The sequence below is a fragment of the Euphorbia lathyris genome, chromosome 9 (assembly GCF_963576675.1).
Source record: "Euphorbia lathyris chromosome 9, ddEupLath1.1, whole genome shotgun sequence".
NCBI lineage: Eukaryota > Viridiplantae > Streptophyta > Magnoliopsida > Malpighiales > Euphorbiaceae > Euphorbia > Euphorbia lathyris.
In genome coordinates this window covers 10442985-10469165 of record NC_088918.1, presented here as the reverse complement: position 1 = coordinate 10469165, position 26181 = coordinate 10442985, and the positions used below count along the sequence as shown (strand labels likewise).

Here is a 26181-nt window from a genome sequence, read left to right as displayed (position 1 = left end):
AATGAATCATTAATAGTCTTAAACCACCAGGTTAAGAGTAACTTGTAACCGCCATTAAATGAGCATTAATGGAGACTTTCTAGTTACCTAGAGGTTACGAATTCACCAACTATATATAGCCTACCTCCCTAGGCTATCAAGGTACACACATTCACTTATTCTTTGTCAATTCAGTTTGCTCTCTTGATCTTTCTTACTGACTTTGGCATCGGAGTGTCCCCGGTCGATCCCAACGGCGCCTCACATGGACGTTCTCTGATCAAGGATTTTTCCCCGTGTTATCAGAAAGTTAAAAAAAAATAATAATAACAGCAAAATTGGTCAAGTATTGGAACGTAATTACGGTGCGGCATTCGCGTCGTGCGGGTGCGCCCCTAACCCGATGGTTAATCGATCGCACCCCCCTGCGCGTGAGAGAGTATTTTACCTAGTAATTGGTTAAAGGCTTGTAAAACCCATTTACTTATAAACTAGTTAAGTTTTTCATTTCTTTCCTATTTGGGATTTGAATGTTTAATTTCATTTTATCTTTTTCCAAAACCATTTCAAGTCGTTCACTTTGAGCATCAATTTCTCATTCATCATTTGTCTATTTTGAGTTTATAATATATTTTTAAAAAGATCTTATGGCATAGAATACGTTGATATATTTCAATTTATTCCGAATTTAATTTATTCGTTATATATTTAAGACTCAAATTAACAAAAAATAACAAACCAAAAGTTGTTTATAATTTATTTTGGATATATATAATGTATAAAAATAATTTTAAATTAATTATATATATTTAATATATATAAATATTATTTATTACGTTATCCGGTTCGACCAATCCGAGCCATCCGGTCCGACCAAGTGACCTGTGACCCAGTCAGCAATCCGATTTGATATCCGGTCCGGTTCTGATATCATTGCAAAATAACAAGAAACATTGGTTTTGGTTTCGGTTTTATGATCTGCTTGCTACAGAAAGTGAAAGAGTTTCATGACTTTTGGAGCATCTCCAACGGAGTATGATGAATCACTCAATATACTCATTTATTAAACTATCTTCTATTGGAGTAAGTTTAATATATTGAGCATTTATTAACCACTCAATGTTTATTGAGCTTTTGCTTATATATATATATATATATATATATATATATATATATATATATATATATATATATATATATATGTTATTTTTAAAATAATTATAATTAGTTTAATTAATTGGTTGATCCTTTGTGATTGGTGGATCCATAGAGTTTAATCATTCGGCTCAGCTAGTTTAATAAAATCAAGTTTATTAAATGGATAATGTATCATGTATATTGAGTGGTTGTAAGTATGAACCACAATTCAGAATTTGTAGAGAGGTGTTCAGTCAGAAAGTTTAAGATGGGCAGCAAGAAGAAGAAGATGACGAGGAATATGTTGGAAATTTTGAATAAAATTATATATTAATTTAAATACCAACAAAATCTCCTTTTATGAACAGTCGTGTACGTCATAAACAGTCGTGTTTGTCCGTGTGCAGTCGTATTCGTTCTTAAACAGACATATCCTTTTGGGTTCTATTTATATAGAATGGATTGTCAAATTTACATACGGTTTGGAAAAATATTCTTTGGAATTTTTCCTGCTCTTTATCTGTTCGCAATATTCTTGTTTTCTTGCTCCGGTGATAACGTGTCTACACACAGTTTGAGTTCGTTTGCGTAAATTGTTGTATCGTGGGAGACGATCGTCAATAGCGATTACATCTGTCTTAAGGAAACTGCTAATACAAGCTTCATATTTGTCTAACTCCTTCATTTTAATTTTTAGTTTTATTGTTCATATGTTTTTCTGTGTTCGATTTGTTTTTTGGTTAATCACATTTAACAAAATATACCCTTAATGTTTACAGGTAGAAACAATTTACCTTTAACGTCTAAAATGATATAATTTTACTCTAAAGTTGGCACCCTTAATATTGGAAATTGGGTCAATTTTAGACATTATTATAAAGCACAAATATTGTTTTTCTTACTATCCACAAATTACATGTAAGTTGATTTTAAAAAAATATTTCATATATTTTTTTGTGATTTAATAATAGATTTGAAGATTAATATTTTTAAATTCGGTGAAATATTTGATTTTTTTTTGTCCAACTCATACAAAAATATAGTATTTTTTTTTAGTTTTTTCAGGTTTAATAATATATTTGTGATCTGTTACTAATAAGGTATTAAATGACGTACATGTGAAGTATAGATGACAATATACATGACCGAGAAGACAATTTGAAGAATAATTTTTCTAACTGGCCCAACTTATCAATTTTAGGGGTAAAATTGCTCTTGACTGTCAATATTAAGGGTAAAATTATACAATTGTAAACGTTAGGGGTAAAACTGATCATAGGCGTAAATGTTACGGATATTTTTAGACCTTATCCCGAAGATAAAAAAAATCACTACATAATTAAAGTCAAAATTTCCAAGACCCTCAATTCTTTCTATGATAGGGTGGAGAAATCCCTAGCATTGCGTCTTCTTCTCTTCACATTCCATAAGTTCCTGGAGAGTTATGGTGGCCGGACCCTTAATTATAAGGGTAGAACATATTGAAAAATTTTGAATAAAATTATATATTAATTTAAATACCAACAAACATCTTTTTTAATGAACAATTGTATCCGTGAATAGTTGTGTTCGTTCGTTAAAAGATATATCATTTCAAGTTCTATTTAATATAGAATATATTGTCAAATTCATAAAAAAAAGTTAAAAAAGTTGTTGAAAAAGTTTGTTGAAAATACCTTTTGTCTGTTCATAATGTTTTTGTTTTCTTACTCCGGTGATAACGGGTCTACACACGGTTTGAGTTCGCTTGCGTAATATGTTGTATCTTGGCAGACGATCGTCAATAGTGATACCTCAGATTTGTCTAACTCTTTCCTTTAAGATTTTGTACTAGGAGCTGAATGTTGGTTTTGCAGGTGTGGTTTTTTTTTTTTTTTTGTTTTGCAATTCCACCAATATCACGTGACATTTAAAATGGTACTACCTCTGTTCCATAATATACGTCATTCTAGAGATTTTCACACAAATTAAGAAATACAATTAATGTAGAGCCTAATTAATGAATTTTACATTGGTTAACTTAAAAAAAAAATCTCTCTCACGTAATGGTTGGGCAATAAGCATTGGAATTTTAAAAAACACATAGATGAAGACAAAAAATTTAATGTTTGGACCAAAAAACTAAACTAAAAATTCTTGGAAAACCAAAACGACTTATATTTTGAAAAAAAATCACTTTCTAAAACGACTTATATAAACGAAGGGAGTATAATTTTATCTTCAACTTTATAATAATGTATAAATTTGACCCAACTTGTCAATATTAAGGTAAAATTACGCAAGACATTAAAGGTAAAATTGCTCATTACTGTAAACATTAGGAGTATTTTTACACCTTATCCCTAAATTAATATATATATATATATAAGATAAAAGTTGTAGCAATTTGACCAATTAACTAAACCTTTTTTATTATTATTTTCTTCCAACAAATTAACAAATAATTTACACAAATACCATCATATGTAATGTATGTGTGTGAAAGTGAAACAAAATTCAAACAGCAGAGCGACTGTGGTTTCTTCTCTCAAGAAAGCCTTCAAAAACCACTCGCTTTTTGTACTTGTTGGAACTAAAATCCAATTGAAGGGTTTGACCCGGTTTCAGATTAACGAGCTGAGTCTGAGCCTCTCCATACTGTCTTAGTCTAGGAACAAAGTATAACCATGTACATGTGCAGATAATTGCACATACTCTTCCCCAAATCAAGATTATCACCAAAGTCACCATTATAATTGACATACCCATCAATGCATCAATCTTATTTCTTCTTCTTTCGATTCCCTCTCCAGGTTTTTGGGTTTTATCCGTTGGAAATGATGTTGATTGGACAAGTGGAACTGGATACCACTTACTTTTAGTGTCCGGTGAACCAGGTTGGGTATACACATTTCTTATAGTATCTATTCTCCTTTTGAATGATTCATTCGTACAACTACCATGACCTTTTGTATTATCCAAAACTTTCACTTTTTCAGTTATCACTTTCTTTTCCAAACTCCGCCTTATCTGTATTAAAAATACAAATTCAAATTCAAATTACTACTATATATTCATTTGTTCCATAATATATGTCTTTTAAAATGGGTATTGCTATTTACCGTCCTTAAATTCCTTACTACCGCCATCTTTTGACAATTTTACCCTTTACATAATTTTTGATTCAAAATTTGAGAAAAAAAATTTGAGAGAAAAATTTAAAATTTGGCCTAAACGGATGCGGCATCCGTTCGGCCCATGGTGGGGGCGGACGCGGCACTCCGACCGACCCATGGCAAGAACGGATGGCGCATCCGCCCCCACCATGGGCCGGGCGGATGCGCCATCCGTTCTCACCATTGGTGGGGCGGAGTGCCACGTCCGCCCCCACCATGGGCCGAACGGATGCCGCATCCGTTTAGGCCAAATTTTGAATGTGCAAAATCGTAAAATTTTTAGTGACGAAAAATACTAAATCGATCAATTTTTTATGACGAAAAATGCAAAATTCCCCAATTTCGTCATGAAAAATATGTATTATTTTCATGAGTTCTTTGATAAAAAAACATAAATTTTAATGTTTCCGACTCGTAATCGTCCATTTTCGTGGTTCAGGTTGTTACACATCAATTATTTTCATAATTTCAATTATTGTTTTTCGGGTTTATGATTTTGGAGAGAGAATTTTTAGTTTTTGATCAAAATTATGAGAAGGGCAAAAAAGTCCAAATGAAGGCGGTGATAGTAATTTGAGTGCGGTATTTAGCTGCTCACTTTAAAATTAAGGCATATTAATTAAAAAAAATAATTAATTTTAATTAAAAAATTTTGATACTTTTACAATAATTGCATCCAATGATTAATTTTTATCTATTCCTAAAATAAAATAAAAAGTAACTTAAGCTAACTTAAATTAGAGTATATATGGTAAAAATCAATTGAATAAAAAAAAACATGTATTATGGAACAAAAAAGAAGGTCTTAATACATCATTTGCTTCCTAAACATATTCAAAAAGGTTGATTTACCCCCTAAACTTTTAAAGTGTCTCGATAGCCCTTTCAACTTGCATAAAATATTCAGTTATCCTCTGAACTTACGTAAAATATAATCAATTATTCATTCGGTTGCAAAAAAAAAAAAAAGTAAGTTAAATGCGGAAAATATATTTACACATCTTAGAATGTTATTGCATAATTAAAAAAATAGATTAAAAATGTATAAAATTTATCATCTTTAATATTAGAACCGCATTTCGGATTTAAATTACTTCTTTTTGTAACCGAGTGGCCAATTGATTATATTTTAAGTAAGGTTACGGGACTAACTGAACCTTTTATGCAAATTCGAGGGGCTATAGGGATCAATCAAGTTTTTTTGAACAAGTTCGGTAGGTAAATAACGTATTAAGTTTAAAAAAAAAATTAATTCTCTAAAAAGAGATGTATTGTGAAACGGATGCCATGCGGACAGAGTACATGTATAAAATTTTAGTAGAAAAGATGCATCATGAATTGAAAAAAAAATAAAACTGGTTTTGGAGATGAATTCAATGCCTGGATATTCGAACAAATTGACTTGTTTTTACCTGCTCTTGAGGCGCCGGAGTAATTAGAGGTTTGAGAGCGGCGGCGTTTCTCTTGAGCTTTGACTTGTTAAACATAGAATCGGAGTCGAGGGGGACAGTTTTTGTGGCGGCGGATTGTTTCAGGAGAAGCAACCTTCTACGATTACGATTATGAAGTTTGTCTGGTATTTTAGTGGAATCTTTGCGTTTGCCGGAAAAACCAAAACAGGCCAGAAAAAAGGATGTTTTGGGTTGACAGGGGTTAGGATCGCCGGCGGCGGCGGCGTCGTCCATTGGATGGAGCAGGAGGAGGAAGAAGGGCATTGGGAAGGGGTTTGGTTAAGTTAATTGTATTTAATCAGATTCTCAATTTGATATGAATAATTAAATTTGAATGATTATGACTTTAAGGAATGACTTGGACTGGGATTAATTGCACCATTGGTCACCGAACTTATATGGTTGTTTCAAAATAGTTATTCAATTTAAATTTGTGTCAATAAATCATTCAACTTTAAGTTTGGTCTCAATCAAGTCACTCCGGTGATTTCAGTGAGTAAAAAGGCATCATTCTGATGACATGAGATGATATGTCAGCATGATTAAACTCAGAGCTATGATCGAAACAAGGCTTAATACATCATTTGTCAGCTGAACTTGTTCAAAAAGTTTAATTAGCCATTTAAACTTTCAAAGTGTTCTGATAGCCTCCTAAACTTGTGTAAAAAAGTAAGTTAAATGCGGAAAATGTATTCCACGCATCTTAAAATTTTATTACATAATTCAAAAATAGATTAAAAAAGAAGTTATTGTTTGCTCAACTATATAACTTGTCTTCTCTAATATTAGAACCGTATACCCCAATTTTGGTTGTTTTACTTTTTTTAAGACTCGTACAACATATCTTCCGCATTTAACTTAACCGATTGATCAATTGATTACATTTTGTGCAAGTTTAAGGAGCTAACTGAATATTTTATCCAAGTTCATGGGGCTGTTGGGACACTTTGAATGTTCAGGGGGCAATCAAGCTTTTTTAGACAAGTTCAATGGGCAAATGATGTATTAAGCCCCGAAACAATATGTAACATCCATGTATGCACCACTTGGTTGTCACGTGTCAGTTATGTTTATAAAAAAAATTGAGTTTTTTTATAAAAAATAACCGACACGTGGCTTCCGCATGTCGTTTCGTTCAAATATCTGAGTTGAATCATGCTAACGTGTCATCTCATGTCATTATTCTGATTTCTTCTTAATCAATGAAACCGCCGGAGTGACTTGATTGGAATAAAATTTAAAATTAAGTGATTTTATCGAAATAAATTAAAGTTGAGTGATCGTTTTGAAACAATCATATAAATTTAGTGACCAATAATGTATTTAACTCAATTGGACTGGGTCGTGGTTACCTCTTCCTTCCTTATATTATATGTTTTTCACCAATATTCAAAGGATGCACATGCTGTCAATGTTCATATAAATATAGAAGGGAAAACTTCCTAGAAAATATATTTAATATTATTTTATTTTATTTTGTATTTCCATCGATGTGTTGACCTTGGTTCCATCGATTGTATCAATAATTATATCATTAACAGTTACTGTCACTACCAAAACAATAAGAAACGTTGGTTTTGGTTTTGGTTTCGGTTTTATGATCTACTTAATATAGAAAGCGAAAAAGTTTCACGACTCTAAATTTGTTTGGATGAAGGTTTTACAATATTCATTAGAGGGAGGAGAAGGGGGAGAAATGGATGAACCTCCAGATCCCATCAATTTGGCGGGACTGAAATTGAGGTTATTTCAAAGTTTTTTAACCTTCATTTAACCCTCATCTCCATTTAAACTCATTTCCAAACAAAGTTAGAAAAATACCCTTCATTTAAATTCCTTTCTAAGCAAGGTTAGAAAAATAACTTCTCTTTAATTAACCTCTCATCTAACCCCAAAACAAACAGACCCAAAACAAACAAACCCTTAAAGATAAGGATCTGTAGAGATGTGTTCAATCAGAAAGTTCAAGAGGGAGAGCAAAAAGAGGAAGAGCAAAAAGAGGAAAAGAACGAGGAATATGTTGGAAAATTTTGAATAAAATCATATATTAATTTAAATACCAACAAACACCTCATTTCATAAACAGTCATGTCTGTCATAAACAGTTGTGTTCATACGTGAACAGTCGTATCTGTCTGTGCACAGTCGTATTTGTTCGTGAACAAACATATCCTTTCGGGTTCTATTTTCCTGCTCTTTATCTGTTTGCACAGTATTTTGTTTTCTTGCTCCGGTGATAACGAGTCTACACACGGTTTGAGTTCTCTTGCGTAATCTGTTGTATCTTGGGAAATGATCGTCAATAGTGAGGACATCTATGTTAAGAAAACTGTTAATACATGCCTCAGATTTGTCTAACTCTTTCATTTTAATTTCTAATTTTCTTATTCATGTGTTTTTCTGTGTTCAATTTGTTTTTTTGGTTAATCACATCTAACGGAATATACCCTTAACGTTTACAAGTAGAAGCAATTTACCCTTAACGTTTAAATGATATAATTTTACCCTAACATTGACAGTCAAGAGCAATTTTACCCTTAACATTGGCAAGTTGGGTCAATTTTAGACATTATTATAAAATACAGATATTTTATGTCTTATTCTGCATAAATTACATGTAAGTTGATTCTAAAAAAAAAATCGGCCATGTTTGGTAAAGAGCTTTTTGGAGTAAAATTGGAGATTTGAGACACTTTATAGTGTTTGACTAGTCAAACCTCTAATGGTGGTGTTTGGTGAAGAGGGATTTGAAAGCGCTTATTAGGTCCAAAAAGGTAATTTTGAAAAGGCTCATTTTAGTAGTTTTTCAATTAGCTTATTGCTCGATCTCTTTTTATGGATATTTTTACCCCTAATTAATACTTTTTAATTCTAAATAAATGCTTTACCATGTCCTTATTTGTCATTTTACACAAACAGCTATTAGCAATCGGCTAAGTTTTACCAAACAAATTCACACAATCCGCTAGTCAAATCAACTAACCAAAAAGGTAATCAGCTAACTTCTAATGTAATCATCTATCGGGTAAATTTCATCAATGGTGTACAACGTTTGTCTCATTTCACACTTTGGTGTACAACCTTCAATTTGTCTCACTAATATATACGAACTTATAGGTGACCTCTCACTTTAGTGTACAGCCGGTAAAAATGACCGGTCAACGTCCGGTCAACGCGCCACCTCATCATCTTTTATTTTATTTATTTATAAAACAGACCCACATAATATAATTACAAAAATACCCTTCTTCTTAAATAAGAAACACCATCTTTCCATCATTCCTTCTCCCTCTTTTTCTTCTCCAAATCATTTCTCTCTCTCTAACTCCTCTCTCACTACAAGAAAATTGATTTTTTGCAACAGAGATGGTTGTTGCGAAAAATATTTTTAGCAACAACAATGCATGTTTCGCAACGACTTTTAGTTGTTGAGATACATTCCGTTACTAAAGCGTTCTGCAACGACATCCTGTTGTTGCAAAAAATATATTTTTGGCAACAACACGTGTTGTTGCAAACATTTGTTGTTGCGAAATATGGAATGCATGTTAGAGAATAAAATTATCTTTTTGCAACAACATATATCGTTGGTGAAGATGTTTTATATTTTGCAACAAGTTCTGACGTTATATTTTTAGAGTTTTCGCAACAACTCATACCGTAGCTATACATATTGAGGTTTTGCAACAACTATATTGTTGCTGATATTATATTAATGGTTAACAACTTTTATGTTGTCAAAATTTTTTTTCTGAAATAAATAAATTTGTTTCCATAAATAAGTACTTTTAATTACAAATAGATTTAAGTTTTGGCAACAACTTGTAGCAATAAATGTATATATTAATATTATACATATATATATATATAGACGAGAATTTAACCCGAATATAGACATACAAAGTAAAAAGTAAAATGATTATATTATTGAATTGAATTTTACAACATGGGATAAAAAGTCTTTTACCATACAAATCAACTAAAAAGCAGTAAACCCTAATATTTAAATTGATAAAGGTAAGGCTTGCAAGAATATTTTTTATATAAATCATAAACTTCTAGCTAAATCCTACAGATATACAATTTAATTTCATCGGTACTTGAGAAAATATAAAATATTCTCTATAAGTATTCTTTTGATTGCAACATAACCGAGCAAAACAAGAAGCTCTATGTATTAATTAACCTTTTTAATCTTCTTATTTGGACCCAACCAAACAGCAACATATTATTTCCATGGCTTGATCCTCATGGGATTGATGTAGCTGCTTTGCAAGCTACAAACGAATACGTATAGGAGAGTAGGAGTGCATAGTGGAAAACTGATGGAGGAACACCAATACCTGGTGCAAAGAAGACACAAAAAAGCTTCATAACCTCAAGTCAAGATAAATATAAGACAATTGAGAACCAAAATGAATTAATGTATAATAAAAAAACTTACTGTCAAGAAGTAGCTACGACAACGGTCTCCTAAGACCACTAAAATCTGAGAAACAAAATAAATAAGATCGAATTTTTAAGTCAATAGTAATTTGGAGAATCAGAACATAAACGAAAACTAAAAAAACTCATAGAGAGGTTGGAATTATAAGCAAAATCAATTGGGACAACAAATTGTTATGATGCTGAGCTTATTTTTTCTTATTCATGTATGTCCAAGGAATGAAACAATGTATTAGAAACATGGAGAAATCTGTAAAAATTCACTTAGTCCTATGAGCACATGTAATGAGTCGGGTGTACATTAAAAGAGTATGAAAATAATTAGGAGCTAGACTTACTTTGACAATAGGATGTGCTGGCTTAACACGGAAAACTGGTGATGTCAGTACAATTCCCTCTAGCATGTTCTCTATGCGGAGATGTGTAGCTGCATGTGCAATTGATTTAAGCTTTAATACCTACATATAAAGAATAAAATATGTAAGATCATTCTATGCCTTACTTTCAAAACCACAGCTCCTCTGGTTGAGTGACCAAAAAGGAAACAGGTACTCCTGTGGTTTTGAGTTCATAATGATTGTTTCCTGTGGCTGAATAAGCAGCACATATAATATAACAATTGCCTCAATTATCAAATCACAAATCAGACAATCCAATAAAAACTTTTGAGTTCAAAACAATCTAAAATGACAATTGGCAATTTTGAACCATAATCCAAAGCCATGATCGAACTAGTAATCTCAACGCAAATTAACATAATTCATCAACTTAGCCAAACAGTCTAATTAAATTCAAGGGATAAAGTATCAAAATAGGCCTATGGTTTTTGGAAAAGTATCAATTTAGGCCCCACGTACAAAATAGCACAAAATTTTCAAGTAATGTAAATGAAATGAGGCAGCACAAGAACTTACCATAAAACGATGGACAAGCGTCTTATGTTCCTGTCCGATTCAGTGTACTCGGCTGATTGCCTGAGCTTCTGCTGCAGGATTAAGTAATGGCTCAATGAGAACAACATGTTGTGCTTCTAGGAGATTAAGTCCATTTTCTCCATGCTGGATTAACAACATTAGAACTTGTATGGATCTTGGTGATTCTTTCTCACCTCGCACTTTTCCAGTCCATGTCGGATTGCTGTTCTGTCCCCTCAATTGGCTGATGCCAATATGAGCTTTCCTACACTCACAATGCCACAAAAATGAAGGCCATAAATGACAAGATCAACTCAAGTTCAAAAATTTCTATTTGTTTTTCAATTATTCTGGTTACATGTAAAACACTTTATGATTACCGGAATTTTTTCACATACGGAACAACTCCAATTTGAAAATGGAAGTTTTTTTTATCTGCAAATTTCCCAATCCAAGAAAGACTGAAGTGAGCACTTTGCTATGATTATTAGAATCAATGCAAGTTTCATTATGACAAAGCTGATCGGAAACCTTAGGACAAAGCAATGTGGAAATTGAACTAAGAATGTCCGTTCACAACTTCGTTTAAGAACTAACAAATCATAGCTTTTCCTAAAAGCAGCTTTCCAAATTTTTCCAGCTTTTAAAGAAAGCAATTTTGTATTTACGGAAAGCTGCTTTTAGGTTGTGGTAAAACAATACGATATTATGTAATCAAGGATGTTTAATAGATTATATATCCATTTACCTGCCTCCTTTCATCCGGATATATGTGATGCCATTAGCATTGAAAGCATGTTCCAACACATCAAGTACATCATTCCAACTTGAAAAAACCAGAACAGTTAAAATGAGTTATTCTATAGCAGAATATGGAGCCTGTTCATGCATAAAAAAAAAATATAGGGATAACTTCCAAATTTGACCCTAACATTTTCAGGAAAGTGCAAATTGGATAAGTATGAAATGATTCAAATTTAACACAAATATTTCCAAACAAGATCAATTTCGCCCCTATGTTACAAAAAGATAAAATCAAATCCATTTCCTTGTCAAACCACCAAAATTCCAATACTAGATGAAATCCTGTTAAGATAAACATTCAAAACGAAATAATAAAAAGCAAATAAGAAACACAAACTTACTTCAAATTGCCGTTGACCCGTAACCACGAACGGCAAAAGAGTGCGTTCCATCTAACACCGGCAAGGAGATAAGTATTCCATTGGCACTGGCAGTCCCCATCATCGGTCATATCGATGCCCTCGGCAAGAGCTCTCCTCCTTAAAGTATCCTCCTCCTCAAGTCGCCAAAGAGATGCCGCTTCAGAAACAATTCCGTCGACAAAGGGTGAGAGGAGCGATGATGAGGGAAGATAAGCAAGAGAGGGAGAAAAAAATTGTTTGGAGAATGACGAGTAAATGTCTTAGGGTTTTAAGGATTGGAATGATGCGATTGCTAGCTCCTGATATGAGTGGCTCCATCTGCGCCGATGCCATGGCCGACATGAAAAGTTGGAAGATGGTTAACTTAGGGGGGAAGATGGATTTGCCCTACGGGAGAGAGAGTTTAGTGGAAATGGATGACACGAAGAATGAAGAGAGGAGAGTATAGAAGAAGAGAGACAGAATTGTTTTACAATAAAACTGGATTCAACCTTCAAAATTTAAGCTCAAATCATTTTCATCCCGCCACATTTTTTCTGGAGGGAAATGAAAAAAAAGAAGATTTTTTTACAATAAAACTGTTGTTGCAAATTAATAATTTTATACAACAAACTTGTTGTTGTAAAAACTAATGATTTCATAATAGGCTTAAAGTATTTTTTTAACCCCTGATTTATTACAGTAAAACTTCTATAAATTAATAATGTTGGGACTAAGAAATTTTATTAATTTATAGAGATATTAATTAATCGATAAATTAATAATTATTAATTTATAGTGATTTTTAATTTTTATAAATAAATTTTAAATTACTAATTGTTTCAAACATTGCAAAATTCGTACATGAGATGAATATGCCACAACGAATTTAGAGGAAGCAATCACGGAAGAATACATTCATGAACTTGAGGGAATGATTGGTCAGTTTGGTTACCGCAATTAAATGAATGTCAATCAAATATTGGATTATCCAGATGAAAATAATAAATGCTTACAAATCCAAAGTTTAGAAGAAATTGTATCGAGCGTTATGCAAAATTCAATTGAGGATGAAGCTGAGAATGATTTGGTATCTCTGAAACCAGTCACAAGAAAGGAAGCAATTATATCATCATCCACTCTTTAGAATTTTTTGTTAAAATTTGACAAGGATACACCGGAACTTTTGAATGCACTGAGAATAGTTAGAGATGAAATTCAACTAGATTTAAATTTCAAGAAAAAACAAAATACTATAGATTCATATTTTGTTAAATTATCCCAAATATGTATATCTATATATATTTCGCATATGTATTTGAGAAATTATTAATTTATAAAGGTAATAATACAATGTATTTATAAAGGGTTGTTTCAGAAAATTATTATCTTATTAATTTATTAAAATTGATCATTTTTTGAACTGGCCCAAGTCGGGACCAGAAGAAATTATTATTTTAAAGAGTTTATTAATTTATCGAGTATTAATTTATAGAGGTTTTACTGTATTTGGTCATATTTGGCCTTTCACCTATCCCAATTGGTAAAATTTCACCCAATTTGTAAGAATACTTAACGGAATTATTATCTCATTGACAAATAACGATATTTTGACACTTGAACTTGACATGTGATATTTCTTAAAGTTTTTTTTTTCCATATTATGTGGAAATAATTAAATTAGATTACAACAACAACAAAGCCTTAGTCCCGAAATGATTCGGGGTCGGCTAACATGAACCATCATATAAAACCGTGAAAATCAAGTCGTGTCAGCGACACAGATTAGATTAAAAAATAAAAAATAAATAAAAGAACAAATTCTAGGCTAAAATCTATTAAGTTCAAATGTCAAAATATTGTTACTTATCAATAAGATAACGATTCAGTTAAATTTTAATACAAATTGGGTGAAATTTCACCAATTGGGATAGATCAGGGGCCAAATGTAACCAAATAATAGACCTGGGGCCAAATGACAAAATTTTGGATCAGCCAGGGACCAAATAGTACTTTAAACCTTTCATAATATAAAATAAAACCTTTTAACTAAATCCTTTCAAAAAAAACCTTTTAACTAAATAACTATTATTATTATTAATATTTATAATATAAATAAAATAGTATGTTATGTATTTTACAATTAATTTTGAATTATGTAATTTACTAATTTTTAAAATTTATTCTATGTATATTTAAATTTTAAATATCAATTAAAATTTAAAATCAATTAAAAAATACATTTTTGTAATATTTAGTGAAATATAAAATAAAAATATATTATTAAATACATTTTAAATTTTTTATTTTGATTTATATTATTTTTGAAAAAAAAGTTCTTATTTCATTATTTTTTTTAGTATAATCAATTATGTAACGATAATATTTTATTTATTTAATAATTTTCTTTTGCAACGATCTGTTTGGTTGCTAAAAAATTCTAGTTATACAACAACAACTGTCTGTCGTTGCGATAAATATTTCATTTACTATAACAACTTTCCGTCGTTGCTCTAAATATATTCATTTACAGCAACAACATTTATTGTTGTTATAAATGCTATAAATGCTTTCATTTATAGCAACGAAAGTATTGTTGCCAAAGCTAATACATATTTTCCACAAACTCTGCCTTCCGAATTTTCTTAAATGAGAGGCATAAGAAATTTACAGTAACAACCTTTGGTAACGACATAAAAAACTTCGTTGCTAAAGTTCATTTTTAGCAACAACGTTTTCTGTTGTTGCCAAAACTTGTTGTCAAAAAGCAATTTTCTTGTAGTGTCTCTTTCTCTAACTCCTCTCCTTCTCTTCAATCCTTTCTTCAAATAATCCTTTTATTACGACAACAGCCAAAATTATGGAGTTCTAAAGAACCAAATTCGGCGAAGTTGCCCCTCTGAAGACACAAAGACCATATGCAATACAATTGCATTTAGACAATGTCTAAATCATACCCAGATGTACATTTACTTGGTTTCGTTTCCTATTGGATACCTCTGAAAATCAATATAGCTTTATTCACTTTCGCGGTGACGCGCTCGTCAATAAAGCGTTCCAGGAAATGCTATCCCGGGATCGACTCATTTGAGAAAACCAAAGTCTGGCATTTCATGTTCCCATACTTGCCATACATGTCAATAAGGGAATTACCAAAAATAATACTAGAATTGAAATGAACAGTTTGAATTTGAAAAAATTGTTTTGTGTTGGAGTCAAAAATTAATTAATGGCAAAAATAAATATCTATACAGGCTCCTAAATGTTTCATTAATCTCAAATTAATAGTATTAAAAGCCTAGAGTGTGTATAAATGTGCAAATAATACTTTCAGTTTCTGTCATAAGATTGGTTTGTATGTTTAGCCAACTCTTTCTTTGATTTTGAGATCGTAGAGAAGCATAGTCTAGTACCCCTCCATATATGCAAGTTTTCCGGTAAGTTTTAATTTTCGTCATTTCTACTGCTTATTCAGTAATCAACTGGATTAGTTCTCTTGCTTTTAGATATTAGCTAATTAGCTTTATATTTAACAGTTGGAGTTTCTGATCTTGCAATTTCAAAGACTTAAAAAAAATGGAGTTTCTGATTGGATACGAAAGTTCTGTTTAACTACAACAACAATATGAAGGGCCTGGAAGATGCACGAGTTAATCTGGAGATAAGAGGACTGACGCGGATAGATCTTTTGCTCTTTTGGCGTAGGCATAAAAGGGGAATGATGAAGAAAGATTAAATGAATAGAAATAAAATAGAGAGAGAAAGGAGAAAGGAGGAAGAAGAGGGTAAAGAAGTAATTTTATTCTAAATGGTCAATTTTTCACTTTTTGACCGGTCAAACTGCTGATGTGGCACGTTGACCGGTCATTTTAACCGGCCATACACCAAAGTGGGAGGTTACTTATAAGTTCGTACATATTAGTGAGACAAATTTAAGGTTGTACGCCAAAGTGTGAAATGGGACAAACGTTGTACACCACTAATGAAATTTACCCTCATCTATCAGCTCAAAACTATCAGCTAATTGTCAAACAAGGCCTTCATATTTTTTTTGTATGATTTAATAATAGAATTGAAGATTAATATTTTTAAATTCAGTGAAATATTTGAATTTTGTTTGTTAAACTTGTACAAAATACAGTATATTCTTTTAATTTTTTTTTATTTTTTCACGTTTAATCATATGTTTGTTATCTGTTACTAATAGGTGTCATTTGATAGCGGTATAGAATAAAATAGAATGACTATTCTAAAGGAATAAAATAGCAAAGAATGGAAAAGAAATTTATTAGGAATAACTATTTATGTTTGGTTGGTGGAATAAAATAGAATGGAATAGATGATTTTTTTATTAAAAGACAATATTACCCTCAAATGTAACGTCTTATTTCTTTTAAAATTTTAATTATTACTATAAATTATTCAAATATTTAATATATATTATTTCTGTGTAAATTTCCCTTCTATTTTTAAGCTGTTAATATAAATATTTGTAGGGACAATATCCAAGGAGCATTCCTATTACATGAACAAATGGGCCATGGAGTACCCTTGTTACATGAACAATAGCCCAGGAAAACATACTCATATTAAACTCATGCTATTTTTTAAATAGTTTTTGTCACGTCCATGTCTAAATTTCTTTAGGGTCGGGTGTGACAGTTTTTATTACTAAAATTGAAATTATATGATGCCTAATTAGTGCTGCCATTGGGAGATAATTCTTGAATTTGGTTTAAAAAGACGATTTACCGCCTCAACTTTACTTAAAGTGACTGAATTTGTTCAAAGTGACCTATTAAACTTGCTTAGAGTGATCCTTTTCTTCCGTAAATTTATTTAAAATGATATACATTTTAACTCTCTTATTATGCCACGTGAATTTAGAAATGGATTAATTATGTCACTTTAAGCAAGTTGAGGAAGCCAATTGAATTTTCGACCAAGTTCGTAAGAATCATGATGCATTAAACCCTAAGCAGAAAAACAGATCGACCCCAGTGTCTTGTTGATAAGATTAATTAGTTAACGTCTTAACTGAGGAGAGAAATTGAGATGTATATATCACTATAGAGGACTAATTAATTAAAGTAATATGATTAACCTCCTAACTCACGGTAGAAATTGAAACATTTATAAGTTGAGTGGACAATAAGTCACTCTAAGTAAATTTAGGGGACCAAAATGATTATTTAAGCTGCGTGATAGTGAAAGAAAGCGAACTCCTCTCCTCCATTTTCTGTTTATTCATTTGGTAAATCCCTAATCTCAGTGAGCTCCTCTCCTCCATTTCATGTTTATTAATTTGGTAAATTCCTAATTCCAATGAGCTTCTCTCCTCCATTATCTTTTGAACTATGTTATTTCATTGATGCTTATTGGATAATATGTGATTTGATGTAGAATGTCGCTAACTAGTTCAGCTCAGGCTGGTGAAGTTTTGTGTTCAAACCTCGAAACTGGACCTTATGGAGAAAATGTAATATTCTGAATTAGAAGGTCCTCTTGAGATAGAGAATGTGGGTGTAGATACTTGAATTGAATTAGATTGTACTGTCGTTCAAAGTGGTTGATTTTGACTAATTTTGCAATGATTTTTCTTTTATATATTATTTTGTTTTCTTTTTATAGATGCCCGATTACATGGAAACAGATAGGTGCATGGAAGGGTTCCGATGGGCTTTTCCCCTATTCCGCTGGTGTTTTCTCAATCAACGTTGACGCCAAAATGTCCGGGAAACACGTTTTCCGTTGTGTGTCACGCCTCCGGTACATCGTCAAAGAGATTATAGGAAGCGTCTATATATAATATCTATTTTTTATTTTGCTTTGTATTGATCAATATTTAATTGTTTTTCTTTGTATTGATAGCATGTTTTTATAGGTCTATTCTCTCAGCAGTCCAAGGATGCTACTGCTGGACTATAAATGAAGATTGCAGTACCTTCGGTCTTGAATACACCATTCGCTCCTTCAGATATGTGTATGATATTTTGACTGTTCTTCGAAATACGAGGGTTCCGGTTGAGGGTTCAAACCCTAAACAGGTATCCTTCGTTTTAGTAGATTATGTCTTAGTAATTAACTCGTTCATTTTATGGTTTTATTGTTGGTATTTGATGATTATTTGTGGCTAGTATTATGAATCTCTATGATTTTATTTATGCGCCTCGTGTCGCTCGGGCGCACACCTTAAGTTGCGCCTTGCACCAAGACCCTCTTGCGCCTTTAATAACTATGAACCGAACAGATAGATTACTTCTCCCATCAGTTGTGACTTCTTGTTAGTCTTTGCTCCACATTCTCTTTCTCGAAAGAAAGTAAACCAGAAGCTTTAGACAGAAAAATACCAGCTCTTCCTTCTTTCTATTAGTCTCATAATTTAGATATTTATATTTCTAATGATTTTTATTTATTGCTAACAGTTTTTAACGATTGGGCAGATGCTCCACAGTTGGAGCACCGCCTTCGGTCATGCTGAAATGAGGTCTATGCTGTGTAGACATAGCCTTATAGTGGGCATGATTACCATAACTGACGAGATTGAATTTTATGTGACTAATAAAGGATTAGTTTACAGTAGTATGGGGAAGGTGAAAGAAGCATACATAGGATGACCAGATTACCCTGTTCAGAACATACCGTGCTACTCACAAGTTGGGATGAGTGTTATGATTCAGATACCAATACTATAGGTAGTTATTGGTTGGCCCAAAATAACTGAGGCACCAAATTTGGCATCGGTGGTTATTATAGGATATGGATAGAAATGACTGTTGATTTGATATGTTTGAAATCAGTAACTCTAGCTACTGTTGCAGTTGAGGAAGAAGAGTTATTGGATAATGATTCAGTTGGCCCAAAATAACTGGGGCACCAAATTTGGCATCGGTGGTTATTATAGGATATGGAAGGAAATAACTGTTGATTTGATATGTTTGAAATCAGTAACTCTAGCTACTGTTACAGTTGAGGAAGAAGAGTTATTAGATAATGATTTAGAAGCATTAACTCTAGTCACTGATTTACTTGCAGGGGATGACTGTTGATTCAGATACCAAGTAAATCAGTGACTAGAATTAATGCTTCTAAATTATTATCCAATAACTCTTCTTCCTCAACTGCAACAGTAGCTAGAGTTACTGATTTCAAACATATCAAATCAACAGTTATTTCCATCCATATCCTATAATAACCATCGATGCCAAATTTGGTGCCCCAGTTATTTTGGGCCAACTAAATCATTATCCAATAACTCTTCTTCCTCAACTGCAACAGTAGCTAGAGTTACTGATTTCAAACATATCAAATCAACAGTCATTTCTATCCATATCCTATAATAACCACCGATGCCAAATTTGGTGCCTCAGTTATTTTGGGTCAACCAATAACTAGCTATAGTATTGGTATCTGAATCATAACACTCATTCCAACTTGTGAGTAGCACGGTATGTTCTGAACAGGGTAATCTGGTCATCCCATGTATGGCTTCTTTCACCTTCCCCATACCACTGTAAACTAATCTTTTATTAGTCACATAAAATTCAATCTCGTCAGTTATGATAATCATGCCCACTATAGGGCTATGTCTACACAGCATAGACTTCATTTCAGCATGACCGAAGGCGGTGCTCCAACTATGGAGCGTCTGCCCAACCGTTAAAAACTGTTAGCAATAAATAAAAATAATTAGAAATATAAATATCTAAATTATGAGACTAATAGAAAGAAGGCAGAGCTGATATTTTTCTGTCTAAAGCTTCTGGTTTACTTTCTTTCGAGAAAGAGAATGTAGAGCAAAGACTAACAAGAAGTCACAACTGATGGGAGAAGTAATCTATCTGTTCGGTTCATAGTTATTAAAGGCGCAAGAGGGTCTTGGAGCCTTGGTGCAAGGCGCAACTTAAGGCGTCCGTCCGAGCGACACGAGGCGCATAAAAAAAAGGGTAATTAATTTATTAGTCTCTATATTTTGACAAAACACACTGTTTAGTCCTTATATTTTAAAAAACACATGATAAGGTCCCTAACCTTTTTCTCAGTGAACTGTTTAGTCCTTTCATCTGTTTGTTAGATTTTTTACCGTTTATGACTTCGGAAATGACTAAATTACTCTTTATTATTTACCTTCAAACTTCAGAAGAGGAAATTCAATTTAGAAGAAGAAGCTATTTGTATGGAGAACAAGAAAAAGAACAGACCCAATACTTGGGAATTTGAATGATTAAGAAGAAAATCAAGAAGAATAACACTCAAAGTTGATTTCAGATGCATTAGAGTTTAAAGGAGAGGAAAATAAAGGAAAAGAAGAACGCAAATCCAAATTGACTAACAAAATCTTCATGAGAGTCTAACGGCATGGACTAAACAGTTCACTGAAAAAACGTTAGGGACTAAACCGTTCACCGAGAAAAACATTAGGGATTTTACCGTGTGTTTTTGAAAATACAGGGACTAAACAGTGTGTTTTGTCAAAATATAGGGACTAATAAATCAATTACCCTAAAAAAAATCATAGATTCATAATACTAGCCACAAATAATCATCAAATACACACAATAAAACCATAAAATGAATGAGTTAAGTTCTAGTTAACTACTAAGACATAATCTACTAAGACGAAGGATACCTGTTTAGAGTTTGAACCCTCAACCGGAACCCCCGTATTTCGAAGAACAGCCAAAATATCATACACATATCTGAAGGAGCAAATGGTGTCTTCAAGACTGAAGGTACTGCAATCTTCATTTATAGTCCAGCAGTAGCATCCCTGGACTGCTGAGATAATTGAGATAATAGACCTATAAAAACATACTATCAATACAAAGAAAAACAATTAAATATTGATCAATACAAGCAAAATAAAAAATAGATATTATATATTTGACACTTCCTATAATCTTTTTGACGATGTACCGGAGGCGTGACACACAACGGAAAACGTGTTTCCCGAACATTCAACATTTTGGCGTCAACGTTGATTGAGAAAACACCAGCGGAATAGGGGAAAAGCCCATCGGGAAAGACGAATTTAGATGGTACATGGAAAGGTAAGTCAAACCCTTCCATGCACCTATCTGTTTCCATATAATCGGGCATCTATAAAAAGAAAACAAAATAATATATAAAAGAAAAATAATTGCAAAATTAGTCAAAATCAACCACTTTGAACGACAGTACAATCTAATTCAATTCAAGTATCTACACCAACATTCTATATCTCAAGAGGAACTTCTAATTCAGAATATTACATTTTCTCCATAAGGTCCAGTTTCGAGGTTGGAACACAAAACTTCACCAGCCTGAGCTGAACTAGTTAGCGACATTCTACATCAAATCACATATTATCCAATAAGCATCAATGAAATAACATAGTTCAAAAGATAATGGAAGAGAGAAGCTCATTGGAATTCCAAATTAATAAACATGAAATGGAGGAGAGGAGCTCACTGAGATTAGGGATTTACCAAATGAATAAACATGAAATGGAGGAGAGGAGCTCACTAAGATTAGGGATTTACCAAATGAATAAACAGGAAATGGAGGAGAGGAGTTCGCTTTCTTTCACTATCACGCAGCTTCTGAGATAAAAGTTAGGGCACTGTTTCCTTGGATTTAGAGGCAATGACCTACCATTTCACTATTTATTGGCTTAAATAATCATTTTGGTCCCCTAAATTTACTTAGAGTGACTTATTGTCCACTCAACTTATAAATGTTTCAATTTCTACCGTGAGTTAGGAGGTTAATCATATCACTTTAATTAATTAGTCCTCTATAGTGATATATACATCTCAATTTCTCTCCTCAGTTAAGACGTTAACTAATTAATCTTATCAACAAGACACTGGGGTCGATCGATTTTTCTGCTTAGGGTTTAATGCATCATGATTCTTACGAACTTGGTCGAAAATTCAATTGGCTTCCTCAACTTGCTTAAAGTGACATAATTAATCCATTTCTAAATTCACGTAGCATAATAAGAGAGAATTAAAATGTATATCATTTTAAATAAATTCACGGGAAAAAATGGATCACTCTAAGCAAGTTCAATAGGTCACTTTGAACAAATTCAGTCACTTTAAGTAAAGTTGGGACGGTAAATCGTCTTTTTAAGCCAAATTCAGGAATTATCTCCCAATGGCAGCACTAATTACTAATTAGGCATCATATAATTTCAATTTTAGTAATAAAAACTATTTAAAAAAAAGTTGCAACTTGCACCTAAAAATAGCATGAGTTTAATATGAGTACGTTTTCTTGGGCTATTGTTCATGTAACAAGGGTGCTCTATGGCCCATTTGTTCATGTAATAGGACTGCTCCTTGGATATCGTCCCTACAAATATTTATATTAACAGCTTAAAAATAGAAGGGAAATTTACACAGAAATTCAGATTTGAAAATTTATTTACAATTATGTCAAGTACTAATTTAAATAATATCAAACTAATAAAATTATTAAGAATTAAATTTACTAATATGATGTAGTTGTAATATTGTACTTAATTATGATATTTATGTATTTTACCAAAAAAAAAGGAATAATAAATAAAAAGTTGAACTTGAACCTGAAATATGCGAATAGATTTCCTTGGCCCATTGTTCATGTAATGGATAGGGCTGCTCTTTTTTATTTTATACATAAAAATCATAATCAGTTGTAAAAATAGAATAAAATCATTCTTTATTTTCAAATATGTTACTATTTTCTATATCAAACAAATAAAATATATTTTTATATTTTAATATATAAATTAAATCTTTTATATATATATATATTTATAAACCCTATTCCTTAAAATATATTAACAAATGGTTTCAAAAAAATTATTAAAAATAATGATTGAATTAGTTTAACATAATTCAAATTATTTCTTGAAAATAATTGTAGATAAATTTTTGAAACTTAATTTCTCTGTAAATTTCCCATTAATTAATCCAAATGTTTGTATCATTGTTGTTAAATCGAGATTCGACTCGTGACTCGGAATCTCATTTTGTGAATCGAGATTCGTGAATCAAATCGAATCGTAAGGTTCGGATCAAATTCAAAATATTATAATAAATAAAATATTAATCATAATTAACTTTAAATATGAGTTTAAAATGTAATTTTAATATCCAAATAGAAATTATATTAAGTTATCATTTAAATACTTAAATTAAAATTCAAATTTAATACAATCCTAATCCTAATAAAATTAATATTAGAAAAGATGTTGAACTTACAATAATCTATTATTAATTTACTTAAAGTGTACATTTTAGGAGTTGATATTACATCACTTTGAATAAATTCGGAGAGTAAATTGTAAGTTTTCAAAATATAGGGAGAGAAATAATTTTTTTTGGACAAAATTAGGGACTAATAATGTATATAGATTTAAAATTACAAATTAATTTTTTTATTTTCATACAAATGTTTTTCACAATAAAAATACCTTTTTTTTTGCTTGACAAGCCTCTTTTCCATCAAACAAAACTTCCACTACCTCTTAAATCACGTGGAGAGTTGGTTGGATTCATCATATTCTATTATTTTGTGTAATTTAATGAAACGATGTGTTTCATCTAATAAAAACAGCATTGTTTTATGTTATTTTAAAAAATAATAATAAACCATTCTATCATCTTCAATCTAAACTTATTTGTACTTATTTGTCCTCTTTATCTATGGAACCAGCTCTCGGCCGCCATACACAGGAGGCTGGAAAATTAAATTTCCACCCGTTTCCGGCGGCGACCCGGGGGCTCCAGCCCCACCCTAGATACTGTCTATATCTTCATAAATTATTTCATAACTCTCATCTTCATAAATTATTTCATAACTCTCATCTGTAAGTTCATAATTTTTTTTTCAAATAGTGTCATGAATTGACCGAATCGGGTGACTCGACCGATTCAACCGAGTCACCACCGATTCGGCCAATTCATGGTCGAGTCATACCATAGAGTCGACTCAAAATCCTCCTGAATCGTATCGAATCGACTCGCGACTCGTACGTTCTAACAACTATGATACAAATGATAATTATGATTGGTAATTGTTCAAGTAGTTAGTAAGAGGTTCAATGTGTATGAAAATTAAGTTTAAGAGCATAATTCAAAAGAATAAATGATCGCTGGTTCAATTAACGTGGCCTAAAAAATCCTATTGGCCTCGTAAACTTTCTTAGAGCGATTTATTAGTCCTCTGAACTCAGGGCTGGTCTTGAAGGATGAGTTGGGGGGCGACCGCCCAGGACCCGTTAATTAAGGGAGGTCCAAAATCTTCAAACAGATTAAGGATGAAGTCCAAATTTACTCCTATCATTTTACAAGAAAGTATAAATTAACTTCAACCGTATAAAATGGTACGATTTTGTATATAGCAACACTAACTACTAATTAGGCATCATATGGTTTTAATTTCAGTAATAAAAAGAATACGACAATAAGGAAGTAATCAGACAATAACCGAGACCCGTATTCACTCCCGGAGAACCGAAGCACCCTCCAGAGCCGACCACGGCTCTGGTTGCGTCTTCGGAACCGTTTGAATGGTGCGGAAGGTTATCCCCCGTATATAACTCAAGCTCAGAACAATAGGAAACAGCAGAACCACAAACACAGTGATCACAACCAAGCAGCAAACCAATACGGTAAACGAAACCATAGCCGTCCTAAATTAGAATAGACACAGCAAACATTTACCTTGCAATCGAATCGTAGGAGCATAAGGAACCAAAAAACTAACCCAGACAGGAATAACCAAACATTCATCTAGCTCTTGAACTCTAGGAATTCAAAGAACCAAAAGCACCAACTCAGCAAGCATTTAACCCAAAAAACACCAAACATGGTCATAAGAGTTCTCTGAACCCGTGGTAAACTCAAAGAGAAATAGCCAAAACAGAGAAGGAGTAGAGAGAACACCAGAAACCAGAAATTTACCTTGCATGTTGAGTTAGGAGCGGACCGGACCTCCTCAGGACACTAGGCTTCTTCATCGGAGGCGGAGATCACCGCCGCCGTCGCCGGAATTAGTTTGATAGAGCCTCCTACAGGCCCGAAACCAAACGAGAACCATAGACCCGGGTAAAGCGAGTAAATGAGAGTGAAATCGACAAAAAAGGAACGCCGGAATCCATGGGAGCCGAGGAGGGGGAGTCGATCGCCACATGAGAAGTGAGGGAGAAGGGCGTCCGCGTGAAGAGAAGGAAAGAGGAGAGTTAGGGATCCTTGTTTGTGAAATGGGGATGGGTTAGATGTGTGGAGAATAGGTTAAGGCATGGGCTCTTACGGGCCAAAATTGCAATGAGAGTAGAAGCCCAATATGATTTAGTTAATATCCACAAGCCTAGTTACACGGTTTCGTGTCTCGTTGACTCGTGATAGCTAAACATATGGTTCGAATATTATCCTTTTAATAACGTCATAAATAAATTAGACTAAAAAAAGATAATAAATAGGAGTATTTCCTCCTAGGATAAGATACGGGGTTACCCGGGGTAAGATTAGTGCATTACGCAAACATATAATTAACCCATTCTTATCATTGCTAATGAACAATTAAATTATTTTTCTTAGGGCAGATTTAACCTAACGTGAATCACTTATCCCTTCGTCCCGTTCCATTACAAATTAATCATATCCCCGTTTGCTTAATCTTCCTGATTCGTGGAATAAATGTAAAGGTTTCGTGTGTATGTGATACACACTACTTTGATAAAAATAATAATAGTTAAGGTAACTCGAAAAAGGCTAAAACACGCAACGCGTGATCCTTTTAAATTGGTTTAAGTCAATAAACAAAATATAGCATAAATTCAATGATACGCGTGAGGATATTCCTCATTAGAAATTTTTGCATTGGCTTTCGAATATACGCATGTAGTATATTGTATTCGGAGAAATAACACGACGAACTTCGAGATATCATCTCGAGTCGATGTGGTTAATCAGATTAATTA

The 26181-nt window shown here is 32.5% G+C and overlaps 2 protein-coding genes across 13 annotated transcripts; both read right to left on the bottom strand.

Annotated features, from left to right (window-relative positions):
- Positions 1-3501: 3501 nt before the first annotated feature.
- Positions 3502-6010, bottom strand: LOC136206359 (uncharacterized protein At5g23160-like). Its single transcript, XM_065997383.1, has 2 exons — positions 5684-6010; positions 3502-4125 (listed from the first exon to the last, which is right to left on the bottom strand). The coding sequence occupies exons 1-2, from the start codon at positions 5984-5986 to the stop codon at positions 3613-3615; spliced, it is 816 nt and encodes a 271-aa protein (XP_065853455.1). The 5' UTR covers positions 5987-6010; the 3' UTR covers positions 3502-3612.
- Positions 6011-9626: 3616 nt separating this feature from the next.
- Positions 9627-25451, bottom strand: LOC136206315 (uncharacterized ATP-dependent helicase C144.05-like). Of its 12 annotated transcripts, none has more exons than XM_065997327.1 (8): positions 25163-25451; positions 12228-12405; positions 11831-11908; positions 11277-11347; positions 11083-11153; positions 10507-10626; positions 10167-10211; positions 9627-10065 (listed from the first exon to the last, which is right to left on the bottom strand). In XM_065997327.1, exons 1-5 carry the CDS (start codon positions 25167-25169, stop codon positions 11122-11124), a joined length of 366 nt encoding a protein of 121 aa, XP_065853399.1. In that variant the 5' UTR covers positions 25170-25451; the 3' UTR covers positions 9627-10065; positions 10167-10211; positions 10507-10626; positions 11083-11121. The 12 variants fall into 12 exon arrangements, 10 of the variants coding, with proteins under 10 accessions (XP_065853399.1, XP_065853400.1, XP_065853401.1 ...); XM_065997328.1 differs by having other exon boundaries at positions 10507-10595; XM_065997329.1 differs by having other exon boundaries at positions 11083-11150.
- Positions 25452-26181: the final 730 nt, after the last annotated feature.